This window comes from Tympanuchus pallidicinctus, unplaced genomic scaffold (assembly GCF_026119805.1).
Source record: "Tympanuchus pallidicinctus isolate F22 unplaced genomic scaffold, pur_lepc_1.0 scaffold3, whole genome shotgun sequence".
In the NCBI taxonomy this organism is placed as follows: Eukaryota; Metazoa; Chordata; class Aves; order Galliformes; family Phasianidae; genus Tympanuchus; species Tympanuchus pallidicinctus.
Genome location: NW_026294747.1, coordinates 51,931,715 through 51,958,355, shown reverse-complemented (window position 1 = coordinate 51,958,355; position 26,641 = coordinate 51,931,715). Strand labels below are relative to the sequence as shown.

At 40.8% G+C, this 26,641-nt stretch overlaps 1 protein-coding gene and 1 long non-coding RNA gene across 4 annotated transcripts in view; both read left to right on the top strand.

The window, feature by feature from the left end:
- BRF1 (BRF1 RNA polymerase III transcription initiation factor subunit) overlaps nucleotides 1-26,641 on the top strand; it is a 165,864-nt gene that overhangs the window by 39,616 nt on the left and 99,607 nt on the right. For 2 of the 3 annotated variants that reach the window (XM_052696023.1, XM_052696021.1), the window contains exons 3-4: nucleotides 1,921-2,094; nucleotides 26,326-26,357. In XM_052696023.1, the coding sequence (XP_052551983.1) occupies nucleotides 2,001-2,094; nucleotides 26,326-26,357 (126 nt within the window). In that variant the 5' untranslated portion in view covers nucleotides 1,921-2,000. Of the gene's footprint in view, nucleotides 1-1,920; nucleotides 2,095-26,325; nucleotides 26,358-26,641 lie in introns of those variants that run through there. The other variant, XM_052696022.1, reaches the window with a different exon arrangement.
- Nucleotides 2,370-3,400, top strand: LOC128086950 (uncharacterized). The gene is made up of 2 exons (XR_008209611.1): nucleotides 2,370-2,678; nucleotides 2,868-3,400. It is a non-coding gene; the product is annotated as an uncharacterized LOC128086950 (long non-coding RNA).

Here is a 26,641-nt window from a genome sequence, read left to right as displayed (position 1 = left end):
CCTGTATTACTCAAACAAGCGTACTATTTACTTAGGATGAATTATGATGAATTATGCTTCAACATTTGAAATTATGAGAAGGTTAACTACTTAGAGAATATCAATGATATATCAAAGTGCAAGGTTTTGCATTTGGGCCGGAAGAACCCCAGGCACCCTGGATTCTCTGGTGTGTGCCCAGGACTGCATCAACTGCTGCTGTTCTAGTGGTGACATGGCAAGCTTGCTTATCAGTGCTTGCCTAATGGTTGCATAATGTTAGACCCACTCCCTTGTGGGGCACACCATTGTGGAGCTGGCTCTGCTTACCAGTTCTGCTGTTAGCCCTAGAAACATTCAGGAGTGCAAGTGGCTCATCATTCGCATAGGAGCTTCTGCTTTTATGCTTTTGTGAAAACTCTTCTCAAATGTTCTCCACATCTTACTTTATTTACTTTTTTTTTTGAAACTATGACATCAGAGCCCCAGTTCAGTGTGTGCTGATGTTAGTGGAAAAACTGCTCACTTGATGGGCTTTGGATTACTCTTGAGTAGCTTACTGTGCCAGTGCCTCCTGTGGAAGGTGACATACCCTTCCTGTCATTACTTCTTCATCCGAATGGGTTATACTTGGTTGCTCAAAGAGACTTAGAGGAGAGCTCTCTGATGATTGCATTAATTGCTGTGTGTGCTGAGAGCAGAAGCTGCAGCTTTCTTGTAGATTCTGTTTGTCTGGAATTTTACTGACCCTGGTTGGGTTTCTGGAGTCTTTATTAAAGCCAAATTGAAACGGCGCTTTAGCAGAAGGTTGTTCAGAGGTTAAATGTTTCACTGTGTTATTAGTGATGATTATAGGGGAATTTGCATAAAATTAAGAAGTGCAATGTTTGTGGGTGTTACTTGGGTGAGCATCGTGCAGTCGTTCTCCATAGGAAAGGTGATGGAGGCACAGGGCCGGCTTTGTGCCAGCTTCAGCAAAGCTGCTCGTAACATCTCTGAAAGGAGCAGATGAGTGTTTCCTGTGCATACACGTGCTGGAAACATCTGTCCAACACATTGAATTAAAGGATTTCTCTTGATGTGCTGTCTGACCCCTAATGCTGCCTAACTTCAGTACTGTTTTCCTCATGACTTCCCCCATCTTCTTTTTAAGCTGTCTGTTCGACGTACTTTTCTGTAGCTGGAGTGGTGAGAATGGACGAGACTTTGCCTTCCACATCTGTCTTAGCAGCTGTACCACTTCCTGCTATGAATCATCTGAAGCACTTTTTTTTTTCATTATTTTGTTTAAGGATGAAGGCACATTTGTTTTCCTGAAGCCACAAACGAATCTCTGCACTCCGGCAGCCGAACCTTAAATGAAGGCTCTGCTGTGAAAGTGTTCAGAGGAAGGAAGTGCCTCCCTATCTCTGTAATCACAGACAAGCTCTCAGAGCAGCTCCTTTCCTTACAGGCTCAGGCTGTGGTCAGAGGAACTGCAAACTTCATCAGTTCTTGGAGGGATGCAGCAGAATGTCTCATTTGTTTGTACATTAATGTCAAAAGTGCAGTGATCTGAAGTTTTCAGAAGCTCATCTCCATAGTGCTAACTTTCAAACTGTGTTTGGGGAGGGGTGTGTAATCTTTTATCTGAGTAGCCTCAGCAATGTTTTGGATTCTCTCTTGGAGGATCTTTATGAATGCAGCTTTCATTTTCCAGGGCTCACTGATGGAACCCATTTCAGTTATAGGAGTCCAAAATAAGGCTTTTTTTTTTTTTTTTTCTTTTTTTCCTAAGAAATGATGCTGCTCCCAGGAACATGAGTGATTGCTGTGTTCTAACTTCTCTATTTAACACAGAGAAATCCCAAATCAGCTCTTTTGGTTTTGTCTTCAACTCCCTCAATCCCCAAAAAGTGACTGTGAAGTTGTTCAGAATTTTTTCCTTGTTAATTTTTTTAGGAAAACGTCAGATTCACCACTTAGGAAACCAGCTTCAACTCAATCAACATTGTCTGGATACTGCCTTCAATTTTTTCAAGATGGCTGTAAGCAAGCATCTAACCCGGGGGAGGAAGATGACCCATGTAATTGCTGCGTGTCTCTACCTGGTGTGCAGGACAGAAGGAACTCCTCGTATCCTTTCACAATTGTGCAATTTGAAAGTTATCACTTGGTACCCTACGTAAAATGCCTATGTGGTAGGAGAAAACATTCACTGTTGAACAGTACAAACCATACTTTAGCAAGCTAGCTAGATCTTTTTTCTAAGTTGGAAAAGGTAAGTGTTTAGAACTGAAGTTTGTTAGTGTTGGTTTTGTGTAATGAAAGGAGTGGGACGTTTTTCCTGTGGTACGCATAGAAGTTTTCCTGTTCTAAATATTTACTAGTGTTTTCTTGGATCCATCGAATTCTCTCTGCATTCCCTCAGTAACTTCTTGTTTCTCTGAATTTTCTTCTAGTGAAACTGTACTTTTCCTGTGCTTTGCTAGGGATTGTTGGTTTGCCTCCTGCACTTTTAGCATTAAAAAACAGATCTCGATTCCTCTGAATTTTCCATCGCAGTACTTGAATTTCTTTCTTCTAATGCTTGTACTTGTAATGTGGGAAGGACAATATCACCACTGTTTGAGTTTTGAGGAAAAATGCATTTGATAAACTAGGAAACTTACTTAAAGATCATGCAGGGAATCCATGTCAGAAGGTAGCATGGCACACAGGTTACAGTTGCAAGTGAGTACTCTTACTCTACGCATTCCTATTTTTCTTCTGTACATCTTTAAAACGTTTGTAACTTCTAAATATTGATGGCTATCCAAACTTATTTGTTTTAAACATGCTTTTTTTAACGTTCTGTTGCAGTTAACTGGAATTTGGAGATAAGTAGCACAAACTCAAGAGAATACAAGCAATACTTCTGTACTATTTTAACTGTCCTTTTCTGCTTGAAAGTAGTTTGTGTGTGCCATGAGTGTTGTTTGATATTTTTCTGACCTCATATTGTTTGTTCACGTGCTTTTTTTTATCAGTTGAAGAATTTAGATTTTCTTTTAAGATCTGAGATTTTTTTAGTTTTGGAAACTACATGCAGTATTTTAAAATTACTGTTTTCTGGTAATGTTGTGGTCATTACATAAATGCATACGTATCTTTTTTAATTTTTACAGCTATCATTAAATTAAAAGCAAGACTTGTCTATTACATTAGTTTCTTCTAATATGTAGTCTTTGTGCAAACTTTGAGTGATACAAGTCAACAGTTACCATAAAGACAGCATTGAATTGCAAGATAGCCAGTATTTTTTATGCCTGTGTCACATTTTAAAAGCAATTTATTTATAGTCATTATCTGATACTTCTAAGCATAGTCTAGCCTTAATATGCAAGTCCATTTTTCCTCACTGATAATGATGGAAAGAATAATAAAAAAAGCATTTGAAATAGTATGAGCTGTTTTGAGTGATGTAAGTGTGGCTTATTCTTCTAACAAAAGAACAACTTCTTTGCTTGTTTGACATATCCTTCTTTAAAGTACTTCTGTATGTATCTCAGTTACATGCAAGACATACTGGTCTGGTTGACACTTCATAAATATCCAGATTCATTTTTCTACCTTTTTCATTAAATGGAGATCATTTCCTGTGTCTTATCTTACATATGAAATAGTAGAAGCATGGTATGAATGAGATTGCATGGATGGCCTCTGTTTTCTGTATTAATATCACAGAACTCCTTCTCTACATACGTGGTTACTGTGCCACCTGGGATTCAGAATGTGGTAGTGCATGACTGTATGGCTCAATTCTGTTGAGGCTGATTTTCTTAAAAATCAGAAACTTCATTTTGTAACTGTTATAAAAAATGTAAGTGCGTTTGAGAGAGTGAGTTCTGGCTCTGCCTGTGTTCTGCTGGTTTGTTTTTCTTGTTTTTATTTTTAAGCACTTAATACCAGTGTAGGTTGAAAATCAGACCTTAAATTAGAGCTTCTTAACATTGAACTATAAGTTGCTTTTTCTGGTATCTTACTCTTTCATTAGAAACTTGAAAACCTGAGAGACAGGTGCGTATTACTTACCTTTGAAATTAAAATATATTCAAGTCCCTGCTGATTAATTACAGTGATCATTGTTGGCGTATTGTATTTATTTTCAGCCTTGATTTGGCAATGTGCAAATGTCCTATGGGGCAGAATTGATCCTAAAGCCTTTGAATCCAGAGAAATCAAAAGCATATGTAGAATGGCAAAGTGATGAGATGGTTTAGCAGGAATGAAGATGCACATTCCAGACAGTAAGCCTGCAATTGGACTTGGTTTTCTGGAGAATTGAGTAGAGGATGGTATGGGAAAAGAAGAAATACAATGTATGAAGCATATACAATATTTTAAACACTTCGAGATCTATGTAGAACTGCTAAAGAGATTTACAGTGCTTTATATATTTGTTGTCATTGTGTTGGATGTAGAACTCTTATGAAGAAGTTACTTGGAAGAAGGCAACATTATTTGAGAGGGAAAAGAAAATTCAATACTTTCATTGTCTGTTTTAGAGGGAAGAGACAAAATGGAAGAAGATGCAAAAAGCAGCATTTTCAAAACATAGAGATATTGCCTTGGTTTTGGGTGGCCCAAGTGAATCAATGGAGTGACTCAGGAGTCATAGGGACAAGAGAGATTAGATGGGAACAGAATCACAGAAACGCCAAGGTTGGAAAAGACCTACAAGATCATCCAGTCCAACCATCACCCACCAATAGTTGTCGCTAAACTAGGTTCTTGGTTCTCTCTCCCTTAGTTCTCACTGAGACTAACAGGGTAGTCTTTGAAATGGAAGACAATGCGTTTCTTCAAAAAATAGTGTGGTAGAAGGAGCAAAATGTGTATGTGGCCTGGGCATGGATGGCTGGGTGTGGTTGGGCTGAAGAGGCAAAAAATGGTGGTGTGTGCTTGGCAGTGTCAGAATGAAAGGAGTGGGAAGCATTTGGAGAGGGAAAACAGGATTTAATTGTCTGCATTGAGTGCAGTTTGAGGGAATGGAATGTATTTATCTTACGTGGATATCTGCTTATTCTTCTTTTTTTGTAATGTACGTGTCGCCAGCCAGCCTCTGTGAAAATGTGAGTAGAATTCTAGCCAAGTCTGCTGCTGCATTCTGAATTATGCCTGAACACCCTCAGCCTGAAATGGCAAACAATAAGTTCGTGGTTCCTGTGTGCCATTTAATTAATACAAAAATGCAAATTATGTAATACAACTAAGTGTTTAGTTCCCTCTAAGTTATAGACTTCAGATTTAAAAAAAAAATTCTCAGTGACATCTTTTATTTATAATTCTTTGTAAAGCTTAATCCTTTATCTGCAACCTGAACTCATGTTACATCAGTTTATGGCTTTCATTATCTTGTTTGACACAGAAACCCACAATGCAGTAACTTTGACATAGCTTTTCATTTACGTTGTTTATGTTACTTGCCAGTGCTAATGTTCTAAAGGAAGATGGCTTATTAGCTGCTGGCAGTATTTGGGAGGAGCTTCACCCTTCTGACGAGCTACCTACAGAAACTTTATTATTCTCTTCATAAAACCTTTCCAGTGTCAGAAGCAGAGCTATAATGCAAAAAGCCATCAGTACGAAGGAGATGGTGGGTTTTGAAGCACCAGGTCTGTGTGAGCTGGGTGCCTCCCATGGTCTGAGCAGCTCTGAGCACTCCCAGGCCATCTGACTGCAGCTGGCACTGCGAGCACTCAGGGCACTGCGGCCTCCAGCTTGTAATTCATTTCTTGGAATAGCAACAGTCCTTGGTTGTTTCTCTTTAATGTTTTGAACAGCTTTTCCACCCTTACATATGTTTCAATGGAAACAAAGGGCTCTTTAGCTGGCCCTGCCGTTTCCGGGAGGGAGAAGCTGGGAAGCGCCAGGCCGGGCTGGGGGTGACTTATGGGCTGGGCTGCAGGGCTCCGGGGTCACTGGGAACAATGCGGGCTGGGCCGTCCAGGTGCACTATCGGTTTGTTTCCATCAGGGAATGTTTCACTCTGTTTGTGGTCCTTTTTTGCTATACGCAGCTGCGATAGGAACTGTGTGACTGTCCACGATTTTGTTTGTAATGCTTTCCAATGCTACCACCTGGGCCTTTTATCAGTCATATTTTACAAGGTAAAAGTCTTTTATCTCTCTCAGCACCACCACCTTAGCTCCCCCCTCCCCCTTTGAAGCTCTTTGGAAAATGATCCCTTAGTTGTAAACCAAATCCTGTTGTATGAAACCTTAGCAAATAAAAGCTTTTCCACATGAGAAGAGTCCTTACAGAGTTCCCTTGCCAGCTATCTTGTGTAAATATCCCAGAGTTTGCCCATGGAGGTAAGTTCAGGGCGGGTTTTTCTCCCCTGGGCAGCTTTCTCAGCTCCATGTCCACATTTTTCAGGCGGCTTCAGCAGCATTTTGTACTCAGAGAAATGGGATGAGTTCCTCCAGGTCAGTGCAGGGCAGCCAAGTGAGGCCTCTTCTCCGAGTTGTTTGTAAAAGAGCCTTCCTGCTAAATGTTGAAGCAAAACAACCTGTTAAACGTGAGTGTTGGGAGCAGAAGGAGAGGGGAGAAAGTTTGGTGCCTTGGTTTCTTGTGTGTAAACTTGCACTGAGTCATAAAGTGCCAGGTGCTTTTTCTCCCCTGCTTCCTCTGTTCTTTTTTTGTTTCAGGAAGGATTGTGGAGCATCTCCTCTCTGTGTGGGGCTCTACTTGGTTATTTCCTATTTGTCTGCAATGCTTAGACTCTCTCGCCAAGCTGTTTGAATGTCTTCCCGTTTCATGTGTTTATTTTCATGTCACTATAAGGGAAGCCGACAGTATTTATCTTCATTTTCCAGTTGCAGAACCAAAGCTAAGTGACACATTCTAAGTCACCCACAAAATCTGAGATGGAACTGATCTCCTCAGTCTTGGATTAGGCACCAGTCAGTGAACCTTTCTCACTTCTTGGACTCTGTGAGATGTTCAGCTAATTTTCTTTGGAGTGGTATTGTGTTCTGTTGGCTTCCATACCACCTTGTGAGGCTATGTAACCTTATGATGAAGGCCTTTGATGGATACATTCTTTGTTTCCCTGCTAACACTTCAAGGTCTGCCTTTGCAAGGAAAAGGGCAAGATTTCCTTCTTCAATAGAAATGAAAAATTAGATCTCCAGCAATCTTTCGACCTCTACTAAACTTCCTGGAGCCAGCAGGCCATAGTATACCCAATTAAAAAGTTAACTTTTGAAATTAGACTTTAATCAACAAAATTTTAGAGCTCCAGTTAGGGAAGTTAATAAAAATGGTTTATATTTCTCTTTTGGCTGTCTTTTTAGTCACTGACCTTTTAATTAAGTATGGTTGCATTCAAAACTTTTTTTTTTTTTTTTTTTTTTTCAAATATTAAGTTTGAGAAGGGCATAAGATATTAAAAACTGATTTAAAATGGTGTAGTTAAAAATGCATGTAATATTTACCAAAGCAAATTGCTTCATTTCACCAGATTATTATTATTATTTTGTTATAAAAGGCACCACTGTCTTACTCCTCAAGAAGATGCTTGGACTGGAACCCTTTCTCACTTCAGAATGAAACTTAAAAGTTGGCAGGCTTTTGTATGGCTGGATTTCAATTTGGGAAGTTTCACCCTATTAATGACAACCTGCCTCCTTAGTATGTTGCAGATACGTTGCCTCATTTTACTTGCATCTTCTTTCAAGGAGCTCGTATATTTTGTAGTGTGTGGCTTGTATGTTCACTCTTACTGGATAGCACAGGAAGAAGTGCTGAAGATGTAAGGAGGAAGACAGTCAGGGACATTCACAGAAATGTAGTTTCTGTATCTCCCTGTGTTCCAACCTTTCCAACCCTTTCTTCTAGAGTTGGTACTGCTGGGTTTCCAGAGCTGGGCTTGTGACCTGAAGCTAACGTATCCAGTCTCCTTTTCCACGTAGTGAAGAAGAATCATAAGATTTTTCACTTGACAGTTCTGCTTTTTGCCATGAGGAGAGATGGAAGCACAGTGCTGAGGGAATATTTCATGTTTTCTGTTGGTGGGAAAGATGGGCAAACTTTCCACGTGCTCAGTGACACAGTATGCAGGGTTGTTCTCTCTGGTTTTGCTTGCCATGAGTTTATAAAATGATGTCAAGAGCTTAAAAGAAAACCACATGATTCCCTTATGTCTTGTGCCATACCTGTCAGTCCCCATGGATGTCTTTGTGGTATCTAGAATGAAAATGGGTACTTGCATGTAACACTTAAGTTGTTCCAGTTGTATCTGATTTCCTGCAGTGTCTTTTAATGGGAATTCCCTCTAAAGAAGAAAATGACCTGAAGCCTTTTGGACTGGCAGAATGGCTCAGCCCCAGGGGCATAATGCCCTCAGGTTCTGCTCTTGTCCCTTGGGGGAAAAAAAGCCAAAAACCTCACTTGTGCATGACTCAGGTGTGGCAGGAAAATACTGAGTGCAGCTTCTGAATGGAATTATCATGCAGAGTGCCCTGTCTGAAAGTCATGGTAGCTTTCCAGGGGTTGACCACAATTTTAATGCGGAGACTCTGTACTTGGATGATTTTCTTTGTTACTGTAGGATTTTGAAAACAATGTAGAAGGGAAACTTTACATTGTGAAGTGTGTCAAGCCAACATCTTGCCATTTAAATTCTTGTGCTAAATGCCCGTTATGGATGCTGCAGGGAGGGAGGGGAAAAGCTGCTGTAAGTGCAGTAGTGATAATTGACCCACTTAAGAGAGCTGCTCTAATTTTGCATGTTACAGCATCCTGGAAATTCAGATAAGAATGTTGATCTCTCCAGCTAATAGGATTTCTAAATATATCATCCAAAAGAAGCAGGAGGACTGTAATTTTGCCTGTCTGTGTGTGTTGAGGCTAATCTTTTGTTTAAGAACTGCACACTCTGAAAATCTGCTTTTTTATTAACTTGTTACTAATTTGGGATAGAGAAGTATTTGACCTCTGGTGCTGGCATGGAGGAGACCTGATTCTGCCCCATCAAATTCAATGTCGAAATTCTCACTGCTTCTATGCGTTAGTGACCAACTTTTTTCCCTCTGGGTTCTGGCACCCAGCAGGTGGCTCAGATTGTCAACTGTTCTGTAATGCAGCTTTAAACAAAGCCTCTGCAAAGACTGGGGAGGGGGCAGGGTCACAAGATGGCCCATAAAGATTACAGATTAGGTGGTTTTTCATAGCTTTGCTGTTCCTGTTTTCCCCATTCAAGTGAAATCGTGAACAGTAAAGGTCAAAATAATCCTTTTCTGAAATCTGACTGCAGAATTACTACTTCTTTTGCTTTAGAACAAAATGTTTCATGTCTCTCTCTAAGCAGTTCTTTCTCAAAATAACGTTGATGGATGTGACTGCTGGGAAGCATGGCTTTTAATTACAGTAGAGCTTTTGCACCTTGGAGTGTTTTAATTTTGGAGGCCCTTGCCTGTCACACCTGCCTGTGCTGGGACAAAATCTACCATTCAGGTCCCTCTTTGGAAGGAACAACCATTATTCTGTACATTTCTGGATTAGATCCACCGAAGCCTTTGCTGCTGTGGGCTTGAATCGCATTATGAGCAGGTAGAACAAATGCTCTCATTGTTTGGCAGCCCCATGCTCTCACCGTGTCGGGCCCTGTGTAACAGAAATACTTGCAGCAGAAGAATCTGTACCAGGTTTTTTTTTATGTATGCAGTAACGGACTGTTGAAATCCATTGTATGTTCTGCAGCCTTAGTAATTGAATTCCAGTTTGGAGTTTTTGAGTTGGTGAGACGTTCCTGTGATAGAGATGAAATGAGGAAAGAAAGAGAAGGTAGAGAACAAGGAAGCTGTGAAGGCAGTGACAGCAACGAGGTGAAAATATGAGGGGCAGCCCTAAGTTACCAGCAGTGAGGATTGGGGGTGAGGCATTGAACCAGCCGCAGACACGGGATCTGAGGAGGTAAATGGAGTCCTGAGCGATAGATGGGGTGATGAATGAGGGGAGGGAAATGTGATGGCAGAAAGGCCTCCTGCAAGTGAAACAAATACAAAGAAAGGATGATAAGGAATGGAATTGCACCTCTGATGTCTTTGACCTTCAGTTATCCTTGTGTGGTTGTGAAATAAATATTTAACAATCATCTTAAAGGCTGTTTGAAAGAGAAAATGATTAGGTTGGCTCTGCTTAATTCAGAAGTTTCTCTCCGCATCTGAATTTTGGTGCTTATGTCAGCAAAACCAGCATTATAACTGAGTAATGTTTTGAACCTGGTGGGAGCTTGTAAGTTGCAAACACCAGCGAAATAAAAAGCAGCGTGGTGTGGCTGGTCATTGTGTAGCACATTCTTGCTTTTGTCAGAGCATACACTGCTTGTGGGGTGGGCTGTGGGGGAGATGCTTTGGTTCATTCTGTGTGCCCCCACTCTCCCGTTCTTTGAAAGAAAAATAAAAGTTACCTGACTCTTTGTTTAAATTAACCCTGGCAGGAAAGCCAGTCAATCACTGTTGATGCTTTTGTTGCGCTCGCTGAAAAATATATTCCTGGTTGTAGCCATTGCTAATGATTTCTGCATTTTAATACTTCAGAAGTCATTTAGAAAATTAAACTCTCTCTTCCATTCAAATCATTTTGAAGATTCTATATTTGCATTTTAATGCAGTAAGAATGATGCCTTAGAAGACAATTTCATATTCTTAAATAGTTTAATTAAGATCGATAATGCCAAACAGAGTAAATAAAATCCACTGAATTGAGACCAATAAGCACTTCTGTGTTTGCTATCTGCAAATACTACTTCAGCTGAGGTCTTCTAAAACCGTGCCCACATCCATCACACTCTTAAGTCTTACGTGGTTTTCTTTGTCTCTATGTTTTTTGATGTTGAAGAATAAAGTGAAGGTGTATCAGAGAAGCAATATTGCCTTGCACATTTGTTTTGGTAAAACAAGTCATTTTCATATCGGCCTTTCTTTGTATCTTGGTAGTAGTCTTGAGAATGATTTCTTACATCTAAATAAAGTATAAGCCTTTAAGAGCCATCTTATTTTTTCAGATGTTTGCCACCAGGATTTTGTTTGCATGATGTAGTTTTACTATACAGAAATAGCACAATCTTTGATCGTGTTTTAGCCTATGTGTATGTTAGCATTGTGTAACATGCTGAGTGAAACTGTGAGCTGAGCCTTTTCTTACCTCCGCACTGCCATCCTGCCTTTATGCCAGTCCATGTTGTCCACATCCTTCCACAAAGGCAAAAGAAAACGTCTTTTTAAGTTGAACTGGCAGATTGGCTCAGCGCTGTTGTAAGCATGACTGATGTAACGCTCAATCACATGGTGATATGGCTGCTATTTTCCCCCCTTTGAGAGAGGGGATCACTTTTCCATATTATCCAGTTTCAGCAGTTTGAGGAAAACAGGAGTTTTAAATGAGACCTGAAACAGCCAAAATCGTGGTTTCTTCCAGAGCTCTGCTTTTGAAGCCAAATGTTCCCCACGCCTTCTTTATTTTGACTTGCTAATTGGAAATAAGATGTTGCAGATAATGTGTGCTTTGAAGTTTGTGTATTGTGTATTTTATTTAGATTTGATCCTTTAAACATTTGACAATAAAACATAAATTGCAGAGCTCTTTTCTTTAGATCAGCTGTAAGTGAATCATTTATGTTTTCAACATCCTTCCACTTAGGAGAAATGCAGTAGTCTCGGTAATGTTTTGACTGCATGTGTTGGTAAAGTGCTATGAGATTTGCTAATCGGTATTTTTAAATGGAGATGTATAACTATTTCTTCAGTGGTGGAACAGCCTGTGTGCCAAGAATAAAGTCCTGTGCTTAGGCAGGGAGTAGAAATCAGTTCTCTTAAGATTCCTGTTGTATTGGTAAGCAGGGAGGAACTGTGAATGTGTGTATGCTACTGCACATGAACTGCTAATGATGGAAAGCAAGTTTTGAAAGAAGGGAAAGATCTCTTACCTACGTAGGTTGGGAAACAAACAACAAAAAAACCTGGCAAAGAATCACATCTAACTTATTTCACAAGTTCTATAGTCTTTTTAATGTGATGAGAAAATAATGCAGTAAAAATGCTCGTTCAGCAACATGATGTGTCCTACCTGAAGTGCTAAGTCTATGACATGAAAGTGCTGAACTCCTAACATTGCCTCTGTCTTTGTGTTGGGGGGGTTTTCTCTCCTTATCAGTTCTGTAGCTTTTTGGTGGTTTGTGTGTTTCTGTGATTTATTCTTTTTCCCCAGTCTAATTGGTCCTTTTAACTTTTTATTGTACTCAGAGAGCCTTTTAGCCTTACAGTTTCCACAGGGAAACAAAGTTCTTATTGTCATTTCAGGTAATGTAATGTGTGGCACAATTGTAGGATAAACAAAGAGCTGGTGATTCAGGTTAGGCTGCTGAAAATGTGAGAGGTTACCTGAACTTGCTGCTCTGTGAGAAAGGAGCACTGTGTCCTTGCAAGGATTTTGTCCCCTTCTAGCTAGCGTGTATTAGCAGCACACTTCTTTTTGTTTCTCTTCCTAATGAAGCTGTAGCCTCAGAGTAATGAAGTTCTGCCTGTTCAGCTCCAAAGGTTGTTAGGCTGTAGAAGCTTTTTTTTTTTTTTTCTATCTGTGACTTTTCCTCTGGGGCAAAAGAACTGAATGGGCTGCGCTGAGAATATTTCTTCTTTCAGTTTTCCATAGGAATTACTGATGGACCGTCCTTCTTCAGGGAACCGGGGGAAAAAAATGTAAAAATAATTGTAAGTTATTACTGAAGATACTGAAGAATCTTTATTCTAAAGAAACATCTGGAGTTTTCAGCTGAAGTGTCTCAGTCGGTACCCAGAATCAGAGAACATTCTTTTCTGTGTGTATCTGGAGTTGAAGGTTTCGGTTTCCCATGTGAGTGCGAATAACTTCTGCAGAATCTAAGTTGAATTTTCTGTATGAAAATTTCTGGTGCTAAAAGGATCAGCCTTCTAGGGAATGCAACAGATGGGCTGCATCTGTGCTGTTGTTTCTTAGGGACTCCCAAATCACTGCATTCTTATCACATCTGGAATACCCCGTTCATTGCCAATAATTATGTTCAGCACTTATTCAGATAACACTTTTTCAGCTGAAAAATATTTTTGTAAACTTTCAGTATAATATTTATTGGTTTTTGCCTTCTTTCACTCAGATGCTAGGCTCTTAATGTGGCAGAGAAACTCAAACATTGGTTGCTACTATGTTCATTCCTCAGTCCTTGAACCAATTACTTCATTGTCTCAGCTGTTTCTCATAGTCATTCAGTGATGAAACAAGAGAATGCTCCAGTTCTTGTTTTTTGCTGATACTGTTGGCAGCCCTCCCTGTGGAGCAGTAAAAGAGTCACTTTTCTTGCTGCTGCAACTGGAGAAGATGGGAGTGTGAGCAGGAGCTGTGAGTGCTGCTTGGGGAGCAATATCAAGAACCAAAGGGCAGTGTCAAAAAAAGAAAAAAACTGCACAAAAAGTAACTTTAAAAAAAGAAAGTTCATTGCAAGAATCCCTTTTACCAAAACATTCAGAGGGTTGTAGTATGTGAGGGAAGAGAAGATAAAGAACTTTCCACCAGCTTCCCAGCATGCAGACACAGGGAAGGTGGGATATGCATGCAGGGGAATGTTTACACAGGCAGTGTATTTGAAGCTGGCAAAATGCAGAGACTATCTAGAAAGCCAGTGTCCCATGTAGAATCAGAGAATAATTTAGATTGGAGGGAGCCTTTTCAATTCAGTTCTCCGCTCATGTCATCAGTCGGTTGCTGAAGCCCTACTCAAGTAGAGCTTTTGTTACCTCTAATCAGTCCTACTCTTCTTGAACTTCATGGTAAACCTTTTCTACTTCCTTGCATTCCTTGCATCAGTTGCCTTTTGTTCTGTTACTGTGCATGTCCAAGAAGAATCTGGCTCCTGCTCTGTACACCATCATTAGGTGGTTAAGACAGTGTTAGATCTTGCCAAAAGCATTCTCTAGGCTGCACAAGTCGAGCTCTCATCCTCTGTCACACATACAGAGCTGCAGCCCTGTGACCTGGTCACTGTAGGTACTCCAGGGTATCAATATCTGTCTCTCTTGAGGACCTAGACCTGAACACAGCCCTCCAGATGCTGCCTCATAACTACTGAATAAAGGGAAATAATCACTCCCCCTAACTACTGGCAGAGTTTCTGCTGATACAGCTCAATATGTGCTTAGTCTTTCTTGATGTGAGAGCATGCTGCTGACTCCTGCTCAGTTTGTCCATGGGGACCTCTAGTTCCTTTTCTGCAAGCTGTTCTGTAGCCAGTGAGTCCCAGCCTGTACTGCAGCAAGGGGTTATTTTGTCTTAAGCAGAGGACTTTTTAAATGTAAAGACAGATGCAGTTCCTGCCCACCCTGTTCTCCGGCTTGCTGAGGCTCCTCTGAGCACAGCCTTGCCTTTTGGTGGATGGACTGCTCCTCCAGCTTGGTGTGTCAGCTACAGACCTGCCTGTGGTGCCTTCTGCTTTGGTAGCTCAGTGTGAATGAAGACAGAGCCCTGAGGGATGCCTGTTGTGACTGTCTGCGAGTTGGACTTTATGCTATAATCCAGCCCTTAGAGCCTGGCAGTGCATCTAGTCCTGTGCTTACCTTGTAATCCTGCTGTCTATCCTCATGTTCCAATAATCTGGGTAGACTGGTGGACTTTTAGCTGAGAGGGTGTATACCTGGTTCAGCTTTTTCTCAGATCGTTCCTACCTGTGTTTTTCTTCTTTGTTTTGTTTTTACCTACTGCATTTATTAAATATGGTTATAGTGACCTAATATGTAGACAGCTCTGACAGCAGGGCTGTAATTCCAGTTTGCTCCCTCCTTGCTGAAGGGTAGAATTTACAGTGCTCTGTGGAGGAGGTCACTATTACAGTCTTCATCTTCTGGTTGGAGAGGTGAAGGCACAGAAGTGTGATGCATTGCTCAGTAAGAGCAGTGGTGCAGTGTAGACGTGTCTGTCCCCTGTGCATCCAAAGCACACGCAGCCATGCTCTGCCTCCCAGAGTGTAGGAGTCCTGACCTGTCTCCTGTGTGATATCATGAAGACTCCAAAACATAGTTTTCCAACAGTATTTGTGCAGTTAAAATTGTGAGGGAGAGCAAGTTCTGCTGTTGTCCTGAGCTTGTTATCAAAAGCCTAGGCTGAATTGGTAAGTCTGGGTAGCGGGGGGAAGAAACGCTGTCTTTTTTTTCTTGAAAGCTCTGCAAATATGACATAATAAGCAAGCAGCTGTAGACACGGGACCCACAATAGCATTCTCAGTTGTTGTTCAAAGTAGAGACGTATTTTAGGAGCTTGCTGTAGAATGTTATTTGAAATTACACTGCGTGGTTACAATAAAAATGCTGCAAGTCTGTGTGAAAGGAGTCTAAGGAGATCTTTCCCAGCATATCACTGGCAGTTTTTATTTTCCCAGAGGCAGATGATATGTACATCATTACTGGTTTCGTTTTTTTATTCCTGGTGAAGAATTCCAGCAGCTGAGATAAGTTTACTGCTTCTTAAAAACTGATAATGAAAGAGCAGTCTCTGTGCTGTAAGGGAGACGTGAGATAAGTACTTTCCATTGCTGCAGCATTCAGAAGATAATACAGGGATAAAAGTTTAAAATGACACTTCAAGAAAATATTCCTCTTTTTCCATCTTGATTAAAACCATTTAATGAAGGTTAACTTCTAATAATGTGTGAAATGCCATTGGCAAGCAAATTAACTCCTGTGTGTTCACTACGCAAGGTTGTTTTGAAATGCTTTGGGAGTTCCTGTTAAAGTGAAGCAAATTTTGATGATAATGTAAGCAGAATTGCAGTGCCTGTGATGTGAGAACTGCAGCAGGTTGCTTATTGAAGGTTTGAGTTGTCAGTAGGATATCTGTATGTGTATTCTGGCCACTTCCTCCCTGCTCTCCCCTTCCCATACCCCACCCCAGTAAAGTGCTTTTGTTTTCCTCCTCAAGGATCTCCTCATAAAGATGAGTAATCTGTTAACAAGCAATTGACACTTGCTGTATCTAAACACTGAAAAGTGGTCTGTGTATATATAAAATGAGTTTAGGGCAAATTGGGGCAAAGCTGAATTAAATCTTAACTTTACATTTCTTCCTTCAGTTTATTATGGGAGCTGCTTAACTATGCATTTAGGATAACAGGTCTGTGGAAATTAAGACTGGCATACTTGAAGGGGGATGGAATATCTGATATGCACTGCATCTATTTTCATCATCAGGAACTCGGAATGTAACTTAGCTCTTAAGCCCTTTTTGCATGTTTGGGACAGGTGGGCAAATTACTGTGTTGATTTGTAAGTCACAAACCTGCTCGTTAGATCAACCCACGGCTTAGTCTGGTCAGGGGCAGCGAGATGGTCTGAAAAAGTTACCATAAAACTAACTCATGGGAGTTTATATCAAAGGTACAGTTGTCAGATAGTTTATCTGCCCCTTTGTAGAGAGCTGGGAACCGTGGAATCAAAATGATCGTTGCGTTAGTAAGAGAATCAGGAGAGTTCAGAGCATTTTACCACAGAAGGGAGAACTATTTGTTTGTTTATTATAACGTGATACAGACAGATAAAATGTTTTTGCAGTGCAGTGACAAAACTAGGAACAGAAATGCAGTATTCCTGATCTGCTGCCCAGTGTTCCTCTGGGCTGCCTTTCCTTTTCCTGGGGAAAACTGCTTCCAAATGAGAAACTTTTACTTCCCACCCCTTCAGGTGGGTAAAACAGAAAGCATATCAAGAGCCCATGACTGTGTTTTCCTTGCTGAACTGATCACGGTGAGGATTTATTCTAGTAATTGAACTCTCTGAAAAGTTTGCTACCTTAAAATCTCAGATGCGTTGCCTTTCTTCCCCGCAATGTGAGCTCCTCCTTCCATCTGCAGTGTTATGCTTGCAGAAGGACCAAATTTAATCTTCTTCTAGAGGCAACTTTTCAAGACATAAATTTGTTTTAAATTTGAAATCTGGTGTTTTATGTCCTTGAGGGGGAATGTGTCGTGTTGAGAATTGTATCCATTTCATAGCATGATGCATCACTTGTCTCTAGCCCTGAAAGGTACTTTAAAAATATCAAATAACAATTTTAAGTTAGGAAAGCTATTAGGGTTCTTTTTTTCTTGAGCCGTATGCAATTGGGCTCAAGAACTGATGATACCTTCTGAACAAATACGGCAATCATGTGGAACTTCTTAGTAGAACAGTAAACTGCGTACTCCTCTGTGCTGGTATGACTTACTGAGGTTTCTGCTGAAGGAAACACAGAATCACAGAATTGTAGGGGTTGGAAGGGACCTCCAGAGATCATCGTGTCCAACCCCCCTGCCAAAGCAGGCGATACTCTCATGTAGAATTTTTCTGAATGTTTAATGCAGACGTTTCTTTAAGTGAAGGCATGGGTTGAGGCTTTCTCAACCCGTTGATGCAGTGCTTCAGTTCAGCTCCATGTTTTCTGTTCCTTTCATTGAACCGGGCTGACTGGAGGAGTTCAGCCAGTGGAAAAGGGACATGTGCTGACTGTTAAGCCTGCTGATGAACTGGTGCTAAACACCTTGTTTTCAGCTCCGTGCTGTGTTTAAGATGTGCAGCAAAGATGGGTAAGTAATTGAGGAAGTTGCTGTGAGTTATAGTAATGCCTGTAATCAGACTTGCTTTGAGAAGTAATTAACAGTTAGGTAGTATTTGTGGAAGACAGCCGCAGCTTTGGCTCTGCTGCTCTTCTCTCCTTTCCAAAGAGCAACGAGCAGCAAGGTGTATGTAGCAACCTAGCCAAATATGTCTTAAATAGTGTGTGAAGAAAAAACTTCACACGTGTTTTTAATTAATAGTGAAGAATAATGCTCAGGAGCAGGAAACTGAAGAATGAAGAAGACCAAAACTTCCACTGAGCCTCAGCTGATGCAGATCTTGATGATCTTACAGGTTTTTTCCAACCTGAATGGTTCAGTGTTGTTCAGCCCTTGCCCTGGCGGAGGGCTGCTCACAGTTGTGATGGTGGTTTTCCATCAAAGTTCAGAACATAGATGTCTGCAGGAGTGCAGAGTGAGCTCACTGCCTCAGGTGGGCTTTGTTGTCAGCTGGAATGAGCTGCTGGCAGAAATGGACAATGCTTCTCTTGTGTGTTGTGAATCCAGGAGCTCCCTTCAGTGCACTGTGGCGAGTATCCAGATCGAGTAATGAAAGGGCTTCCCCAGGCATGTTCCTACCTGCGCGTGGTGCAGAAGGGCTTGCAACAGAGCTTTATTTTCTCGTTGTGTTACATGACCTACACTGATATGATTCTGTGAAGGATCTTTTAAAATGGGAAGCTGAAGCATAATGCAGCCAACTGTTGGATTTTCCATTGAAGGGCGTTAGGAAGTCAGCAGTCTCAGAGTGGCAAGGAAACCGTTCATTTCTTTTTGCTGCTGTGTTTTTTTTGTTGTTGTTGTTTAAAAAAGACTCCAGTGTCAGGAATTTCCTACTGTATGGCTCTGTTTTACATGTAAGGGATTGGATAACGTGTGTGCATGGAGAAATCATGTTCGTTGATGCTGGCAGGAGAGCAGCGTTAGGGATTTTGTGTGAGCTCTCATGTGCCCCTGCGCAGTTGCACAGGAGCTGCCACTCTCCCATCCCACCAAAATTCAGAGGTAATGCCAGTGCATTGGGCTCCGTATGGGCGTGAAAGCAAAGGTGTAATGCTTGACTTCTAGCACAGAAAACGTAAACCATTCTGTATCTACAAAATTTGGGTTGGTTCTGGTTTAACAGAGCAGAGCAGTGCTACTCTATAGGTACATCTGGGTGTTGACCAGGTGTAAATCAGAGCAATGCTGTGTTAACTTCTGAGCAGGAATCACATGTGTGCTTAAAACAGGAGAGGTGTTATCAGTTTTCTAAGACTGGTTTACTGTTAATCAGCCATTCTGCAGGCTCTTGCTCCTTATTTATTTTAAAGTTTCTCTTTCAGATAAGGTGGGTCCTTGTGTTTTGGAGCTAGCCCGGGAGGACTCTGCAAACAGTGTTACTTTAAAGAGAAATTTGAGAAGGTGGGATGGATGATAGAGTTTGTCTCAGGCTGTGTTTGAGATGAATGCTTTAAGCCAGTGTGAGCTGGCACAGCTTCAGAAAGAAATCATCTTGCTTTGCCCTTGCCTGCTTGTTCCTCCCCCAGTCTGTCCCCTGCCTTCTATCAGCCCAGGTGTTTGTGCAGTTACGTGTGAGCTGGGGAGTTAATCCAGTTGAAAACAGGCCAAAAAAGAAAAACGAAAAATATTTATTTTAGGTGGTTCCTTAGGCAGTTTTGCCACATCACTGCACAGGTAGCAGTGCAGGGAAAGTGGTGGCTATAGGTTGCAATGGAGCCAGGCTGAGATTATGCTTTGTTCACAGTGGTGCAAATTGCCAGGAAGCAAACCATAGCCTTAACATCTATCATTTCCTAAATCTTTTTTAACGCTTGTATTTGGAGCTTCCTGAGAAGCAGAGTGTGAAGCTCATAGCTGGTTTTCCTTTGCCTGCGCTTGGCTGGATGTAATTTTTCTCTGCTCCTGGTTTCATTCAGTGCTCTCTCCAGCTGCAAACCTGGCTGACTCGTGCTGTGTAGAATTCCCCATTGTTAGCTGAGAGTAATTCTTCCAAATCTGCACCTCTTCTGTTTTGTGAAATGTCCTGATACAAGTCATAAACACTGTAGGCTTTTTATGTGGGGAAAAAGAACAAACTAAAAAACTGAACTCCTATTTAAGTTGTTACTATTGTCCTCCTTCCCAGCTGCTTTTTTATGCCCTCTCTGTTACTAACTGGCCATGCTGTGCAGGTTTTGAACTATATAGCTTCACCCTCACTTATGTGTTTGAACTCCTTTCAGGCACACAATGTTTTCTGCAGTCATTTCTACTATTTACAGTTTCTTTTTTTTCTTGCAGCGTGAGCTTTGCTCCTTTCCTGGTGCCTCTCTCCTATTCTTGTCTGCCAGCTCCACTCTTCTTTTAAGTTCTTCCTTAAAACTTGCTTCTCCTAGCAACCTCTCTTGTTTTGCCTCACCAGTGCTGTTCAATTTACTCTTCAAGGGGAGAGGGTCTTCCTTTCTTGCTTGGAGACGTTTTGTTTTCTGAATGTAGCCAGCTGTTGTTTATACATGGTCACATCATCCAGGTTGGAGATAAACTCAAGTCTCTAAAAACTTAATATTTACATTTTCTTTCTATGCTTTAATTTTCCCCAAGCACACTAACCAGGTTATCTTTTGGTGGTGTCATTCATGTAATCCTTGCATAGCATCCTGAATAAACGAGGCAGCAAGCTTTTTTGGACAAGAAGTATTTATTTTGTTCTGTTTTTCTTTTTTGGTTGTGTTGCACTGAGCTGTAAATTTACATGTGACTTTGTAAATACTCCACAGTATCACACAAAGCAGGTTGTTTACTTGGAGTCAGTAACTCTTTGGCTGCAGCCTGGCCTGAACTCTTTGAAGACTGTATTCTCTAAGGGCAGCATTTTCAAAAGAGCTGAACACTGACTGAATATTCAGCTAGCCTAGATTGCTTTTGGAAATGTTACTGTAAATGGCAATGACTCTGAAGAAAATTATTAATAAAAGCAACAGCATTAATTTTGTGACCACTGAGTTATACATGTGTTGGGGAATTAGACACTTAATGTAGCTTGCAGGCAGTGGGTTCATCCTGTGGATCTTGTGCTGAATTCAGAAGCCCTCTTGCACTAGATTTTGTCTTTAGTTGCCAGGTATGTACAGTAGGAGAGGGAGACAGCTGGTGTCAGAGGCCAGCTCAGCCCCTGGGTGAGCCAGAAGGCTGCTCTTGTCACCCTTGTAGTTGAAGTCACAAGATCACGCAGACTGGATGCAGACTGAAATGTCTGCCTGTCTCCTTTTTTAATAGATCTGCCCGTGTAGGTGGCTGTACAGTGCTGGGCTACCACCACTGGCTTTGTTATAACTGTGGATATAGAGGTGTTCTACATTCAGAAAGGGAGCTATGGTGGTAACATGCTGGTTGATCTGGGGAAGCGATCCAGCACTGCTTTTTGTCCTCAGCAATTATGGAGTTTAAAGTACTGGTTTTATGCAATATAGACAGTACTGGTTTTATGCAATACAGACATGCAGTTCTGTGCAAAGAAGAACAAAACAAACAAAAAAAAACCCACATAAACCCAAATCACAGACAATATGCAATTTTTTTTCTGATGCATTTGTCTTCACATAAGATGGCTTTTTTTTTTTTTAAATGAAAAAGCTTTTGTACTTTCCAGTTTGATTTAAGTGCTGTCTTTACGTGTATATGCAAGTGCTATGCAAACTTGTTCTTTGCAAAGTTAAGAAACTTTAGAAACTGCCTCCATAGGATTTCAGCCTCAAGGCAAATCTTTGTGAGAGTTATAAGAAATGAGTTTTCTACAAAAGAATTGGTTTGGGTTATTATTTTCTAATCCTGTTAGTTCAGTGTAGTTGGGAAGAGAAATGTTTTTAGAAAACAATTAGTGCTGTCAGTCACTTTTAATTAATTGCTAATTAAAACAGTGGAAGTTTGTAAAGCAGCAGAGATTCTGTTGCGATAAGTCACAATTAGCAATCACTTGCAGTATGACAATAAAGAAGGGCAAGGATATAGGACTGGAAGATGGAGAATTGGGTTCAGGGCCAGGCAAAGGCAGTCACTAATTTTCACCCTGGTATCACTCCTCTTTGTTGTCCTCCAGCTCTTTTATCTTATCTCCACGTGTTTGTTATCGTTGGTGCTTCTGGGAAGTTGTCATCTCTTATGGAGCTCGTACAAAACATAATGTTGAAATTGCAAATGTTAAGTTTCATTTGAAGTTTGAGAAAAAAATATTTTTATATTCAGAATGCTTGTTGTTTGCTTGTCACTTACCTGTCTTGTTAAGCTTTGCTTTTTTGTTTGTTTGTTTGCAGCCAGCTGAATCACTGTTACGGAGTACAGAGAAGGAATTCAGGTTTAACTATCCTGCATGCCTTTGGAATCTGTTAGGAGTTTTTGTTAGAAGCAGAAAGTGTTTTAGCCTCAGCTGAAAGGAGTGAAGCTTCACTATTGGACAGCACAGCTCTTGCAGACATCACAGTTCTACTGAGTGGCTTGCAGTTACAATTCCTTGGCATTAATCTTTCTGTGGTATCACTGATTGTGTAGTAAGCTTGTAAGCAGTAAGTACAAACTTGAAGGGTAACTTAAGAATACTTCAAAAATAGAATGAATATACTCTTCTCCCCCAGAAAAACCTAAAAAACAAACAAAAGGACCTCACCAACCCATAGCAGTGCCTCCATCCTCTCTGTGCTGCTTGTGTATACCTATCTCTTCCAAGTATGACCCTACATATTGCACTCTGACACACTCAGGTGGGCACAGTAAAAAGCCATGAAATTGTTTGCGGGCTTCCTGATTGTTGTAGGTTCTGTCACACATTAAAACCAAGACATTTTTAGGAGGGGTGACAACTCCATCTCCTGCGTATTCCTGCATCTCTGTATAAACTTGGTCAGGTGGCATTTTTACTTCCTGATTAACGATCCCCAAAACCCAAGGGGGTTTTTATCCATATAAGTACTTTAGAATTGCTGGCATATATAAAATGTAGGCCTGTCTAAAAGACAAATGCATGCTTGTTTTGGTATTTTGGGTTTTAGGTTTCTGGTAGTATTCATTTCATCACGAACTTTTGTTTCCTTTGGTACTGAGAATAAGATCATTGTTACAGTGATTCATTGTGTGCTCACATTATCCACAGATTACCAGATTATAAAGGCAGAAGGGGAGCGCTCTGACCGCTCAGCCTGACCTCTTGCATCACGCTGGTCAAAGGATTCCCTTGAATTAAATCTTTTGAAGTTAAGCCTTTAGATTCATCTCGTTTGGTTTGAAGGTTGCCAGAGGTGGCCGATCAGCTTGCATACCTTGGTGAAGTCAGCTAAAAAATAAGCACCAAAAAAAAAAAAAAAGCAGCTGAAACTGGTCGAAGTTTTCTTCTTTTCTTTCTTTTTAAGTTGGGCACATTTATAACCCCAGAGCCCTTGTGTTTATATTCTGTTACTTTGCACATATCTATCTACAATATCAGTAGCTTTCTGTCTCTTGGAGAACTTTTCTATGTACTAGCAGTCTCTGTATGTAAAATTATCGCTGTTTTCTTTCTGCTTCAAAGAAAACATTTATCTTAGGATTGTATAAATTTTGAGCACATATTGAGTATTATCTGCAGTTTTCAGCTGTTGTTGTATGTTCTCCTGAACTGTTCCAGCTCTGAAAAGGAGTTTCAAAACAACTGCCTGTTTTTACAACTACTTCCTGCTGATAATTGTGCTCACAATATTCACAGTAAAGGCCAACCCATTGCTACTGCGTGACTCAGATTTCCCCTTTGCTTTTGTTTTGCTGTAGAAGCTACACGTCTAATCATTGAGAGAGTTTGCTGGAGGCTACATTAAATGAAATCCAGAAATGCCACATTTTTACTGTGACCTTTGTTTACCATTTTAGTGGACACTGGACACTGGACAACTTCTCTATGAAGCAAAGCAACTGTATGCTAAAGCATCTATAGTGTGGTTCTAAATTGTTGCCTGAACCCTGCAAGTGAATTTCCCAACTTGTTAGCTTTCGTCTTGTGTCCCTACAATTGTGTGCACCTTCTCTGTTTCTCCTAACTTAGATTAGAGAGTAGGCTTATTTTTCTTACAGTCATAAAAACTGAGCACTTGCAGTATCAAGTTTGGCTCTTCCAACAGTTGCAGTTTGATGAGGGTGAAGAATAAATTATTGTACAGATTTCACAACTCTTAACTGAAATACCTTGGCTAGAAAAGTAGCTTTCTGGCTCCCCTACGATGTGCATTAACCTTTGGCAGTGATTCAGTCTCAATGGCAGCTTCTGCGACCACTTGCTTTGGCGTTGCAAGAACCCCCATCAGCTGCTTTTTGTTTGATTATTATTATTATTTTTTTTAACTCCTCCATTTAATTTTTTTCTTATCCCTAAATTGTGACCAAATCTGCCAAGTACAAGTGATAATTTTAGTTTTCCCAGTGGTGGAAGTATCTCAGTATCTTATGGTATCTCAGTGATGGGCAAATGGTAACTGGACACTTCAAGTCAGTAATGCGGTAGGAACACTTTTAGATCTAGAATATTTCTCAAGCGTAAAATTGCTGTTGTGATTTCTTTTTTAGATCTGCTTGAGGAGCTGTCAAGAGCTGTGGTTTCTTGGCAGTTTCATTACTAAACTCCTTCCATTTTCCACTTTCTCACTATTTTGGCCAGAAAGTCACATTTAATTCAGTATTACTTTGTGTAAATTTCAAAGCTGTATTTTTTCTTTACAGACTGTTTGTGTTAGCAATTTTCTTACTGTGTTAAAGATTACTTTAATGCCTTACGTATTTTTTTTTCTATAATAGGTCTGGGATTTTTTCAGAGACTGAGATTTCACCTAATTAAATATCCAACTATTGTGACTTTTCTTTTAATGCTAAAATTCACTTTCACCAAATATTAACATAATGTATTGGATTTTGTAGTAAATTCGGAGCACTAAATTCATGTAATTTAAAATGCAAACTAAGGATAGAATAAAACTCCTTAGTGAACAGATGTTTATGTATAGAGCAATTACATTATCTGAATGATTCCACTGCTGATAATATTTAGGAGAAACTTATACAGTGTCATACCCTAAAAACATCACACGCTTGCATTACTGATACTTGCATTGCTGTGATGTACCAAACTGTACTGATGTCCCAGTGTTTCTTAATACTGAATTTCTTCATGCATTGCCCCATAGAAAATTTCTGCCTACGTGTTTTCTTCACCTGCCTCCCTCCTTAGGCTTACTTTGATGCTGCTTTTAATGGTAAATCCGGACTCCTTTATGACAGGTGAGGCAGCCCTGGCTGGCTGATAGCTGGAGCACGTGAGCAGTACTTTGGTCTCAGCGAGAGGGCCACCTTTGCCCTTTAAGCTTAATGTTTGTTTGGCCTCCTTTTTAGGATTGAAGACAACATGTTTAAAAACGGGCCTACTTTCAGTAAAATCTGATGGAAACTTAAGGTAGTTTTGGCTCCTTTGAACTATTGTAAGTCCCAGGTGTGGTCACAAGGAGTAGTGGCTGGTGACTTGGTCCCACAGTTGAGTACTGGGTAATGATGAATTTGAAAGTAAAATCATAGAATCGTTTGAGTTGGAAAAGTCCTTTAAAAGTCATGTAATCCAACCCCCCCTGCAATAAACAGGGACACCCACAGCTCCATCAGGTGCTCAGAGCCCGTCCAGCCTGACCTTGAATGTCTCCAAAGGGCAGGGCACCCACCACCTCTCTGGGTAACCTGTGCCAATGCTTCAGCAACCTTACTGTAAAAAAACAAACAGCCAAAAAAAAAAAAAAAACACCAAGAAACTTCTTCCTTATATCCAGTCCAAATCTCCCTCTTTTGTTTGAAATGATTTCCTCTTGTCCTATTACAACAGGTTCTGCTAAGGAGTCTGTCCCCTCCTTTCCTGCAGCCCTCTTTTGGATACTGACAGGCTGCTCTCAGGTCACCTCAGAGCCTTCTCTTCTCCATTCTGAACAGCCCCGGCTCTCTCAGCCTGTCCTTTGGAAGAGCTGTTCCATCCCTTGGAGCATTTGTGTGGCCCTCCTCTGGATGCACTCCAACAGGTCCACGTCTCTCCTGTACTGAGGACTCCTCATTTGGATGCAGTTCTCCAGATGAGGTCTCACCAGCTCAGAGCAGAGGTGCAGGATCGCCCCTCTCCCTGACCTGCTGACCACGCTTCTTTTGATGCGGCCCAGGATACGTTTGGCTTTCAGGGCTGTGAGGGCACATTGCTGGCTCCTGTCCAGCTTGCCGTCCCCCATCTTTTATTGCTAGTAGGGGTTGCTGCGACCCAAGTGCAAGACCTTGCACTGGGCTGTGTTGAAGCTCATGAAAAAGTCCTGAACTTGTAAGCTAGCCTAGGAAATGAGTTGATGTTTTACATTCTTAAAATACTTTCACACTTTACTTATCTCTTTACAATGTTGTTATTTGTTGTTACTGTTCTCTCCCTAGGCTGCAAGATAGGGTGAGTAGTTGTACATTGCACAAGGTGTCTTTTTCTTTCAGACCACTACCTTACATCTGCAGCTTGAGCAGTGACTGCAGCACCAAGTGCTGGCAGGAGTTTCTGGGGTGCAGAAGTGTTGCATCCCAGCACCTCACCTGTATTTGCATTCTGCTGCAGTTTAACCTGGGCTTGATCTTCCATTTTTTGTTGCTAATGAAATTTAGAAGCAGTTGCATTCAGTAAGCATTTATATTCCTTGACTTCTTCACAGACATGTTACTGGACCTCAGTGATCTTCTTCAGGTATTGTATCTATTTTCTATGGGAAAATTCTCATGATAAAGGTTACTTTCAAGCAAAGTGCTGTCAGCGTGGGCTATTTGTAATGCTTTAATTTCTCTGTAAGATTTCTGAATTGGAAAATCACTGGGTTTGTAACTTAGTAATTGCTCGGTGAAATTAAATATCAAGGTATCTTTTGCTTTTAACGTTGCAAGTAATGTATCAAGAGTCAGCCTGATGCTTTCTTCGGGGTTCAGCGTCACTGCAGTGGCACAAGGTCAGTTGTTACGCATTTTTAACATAAC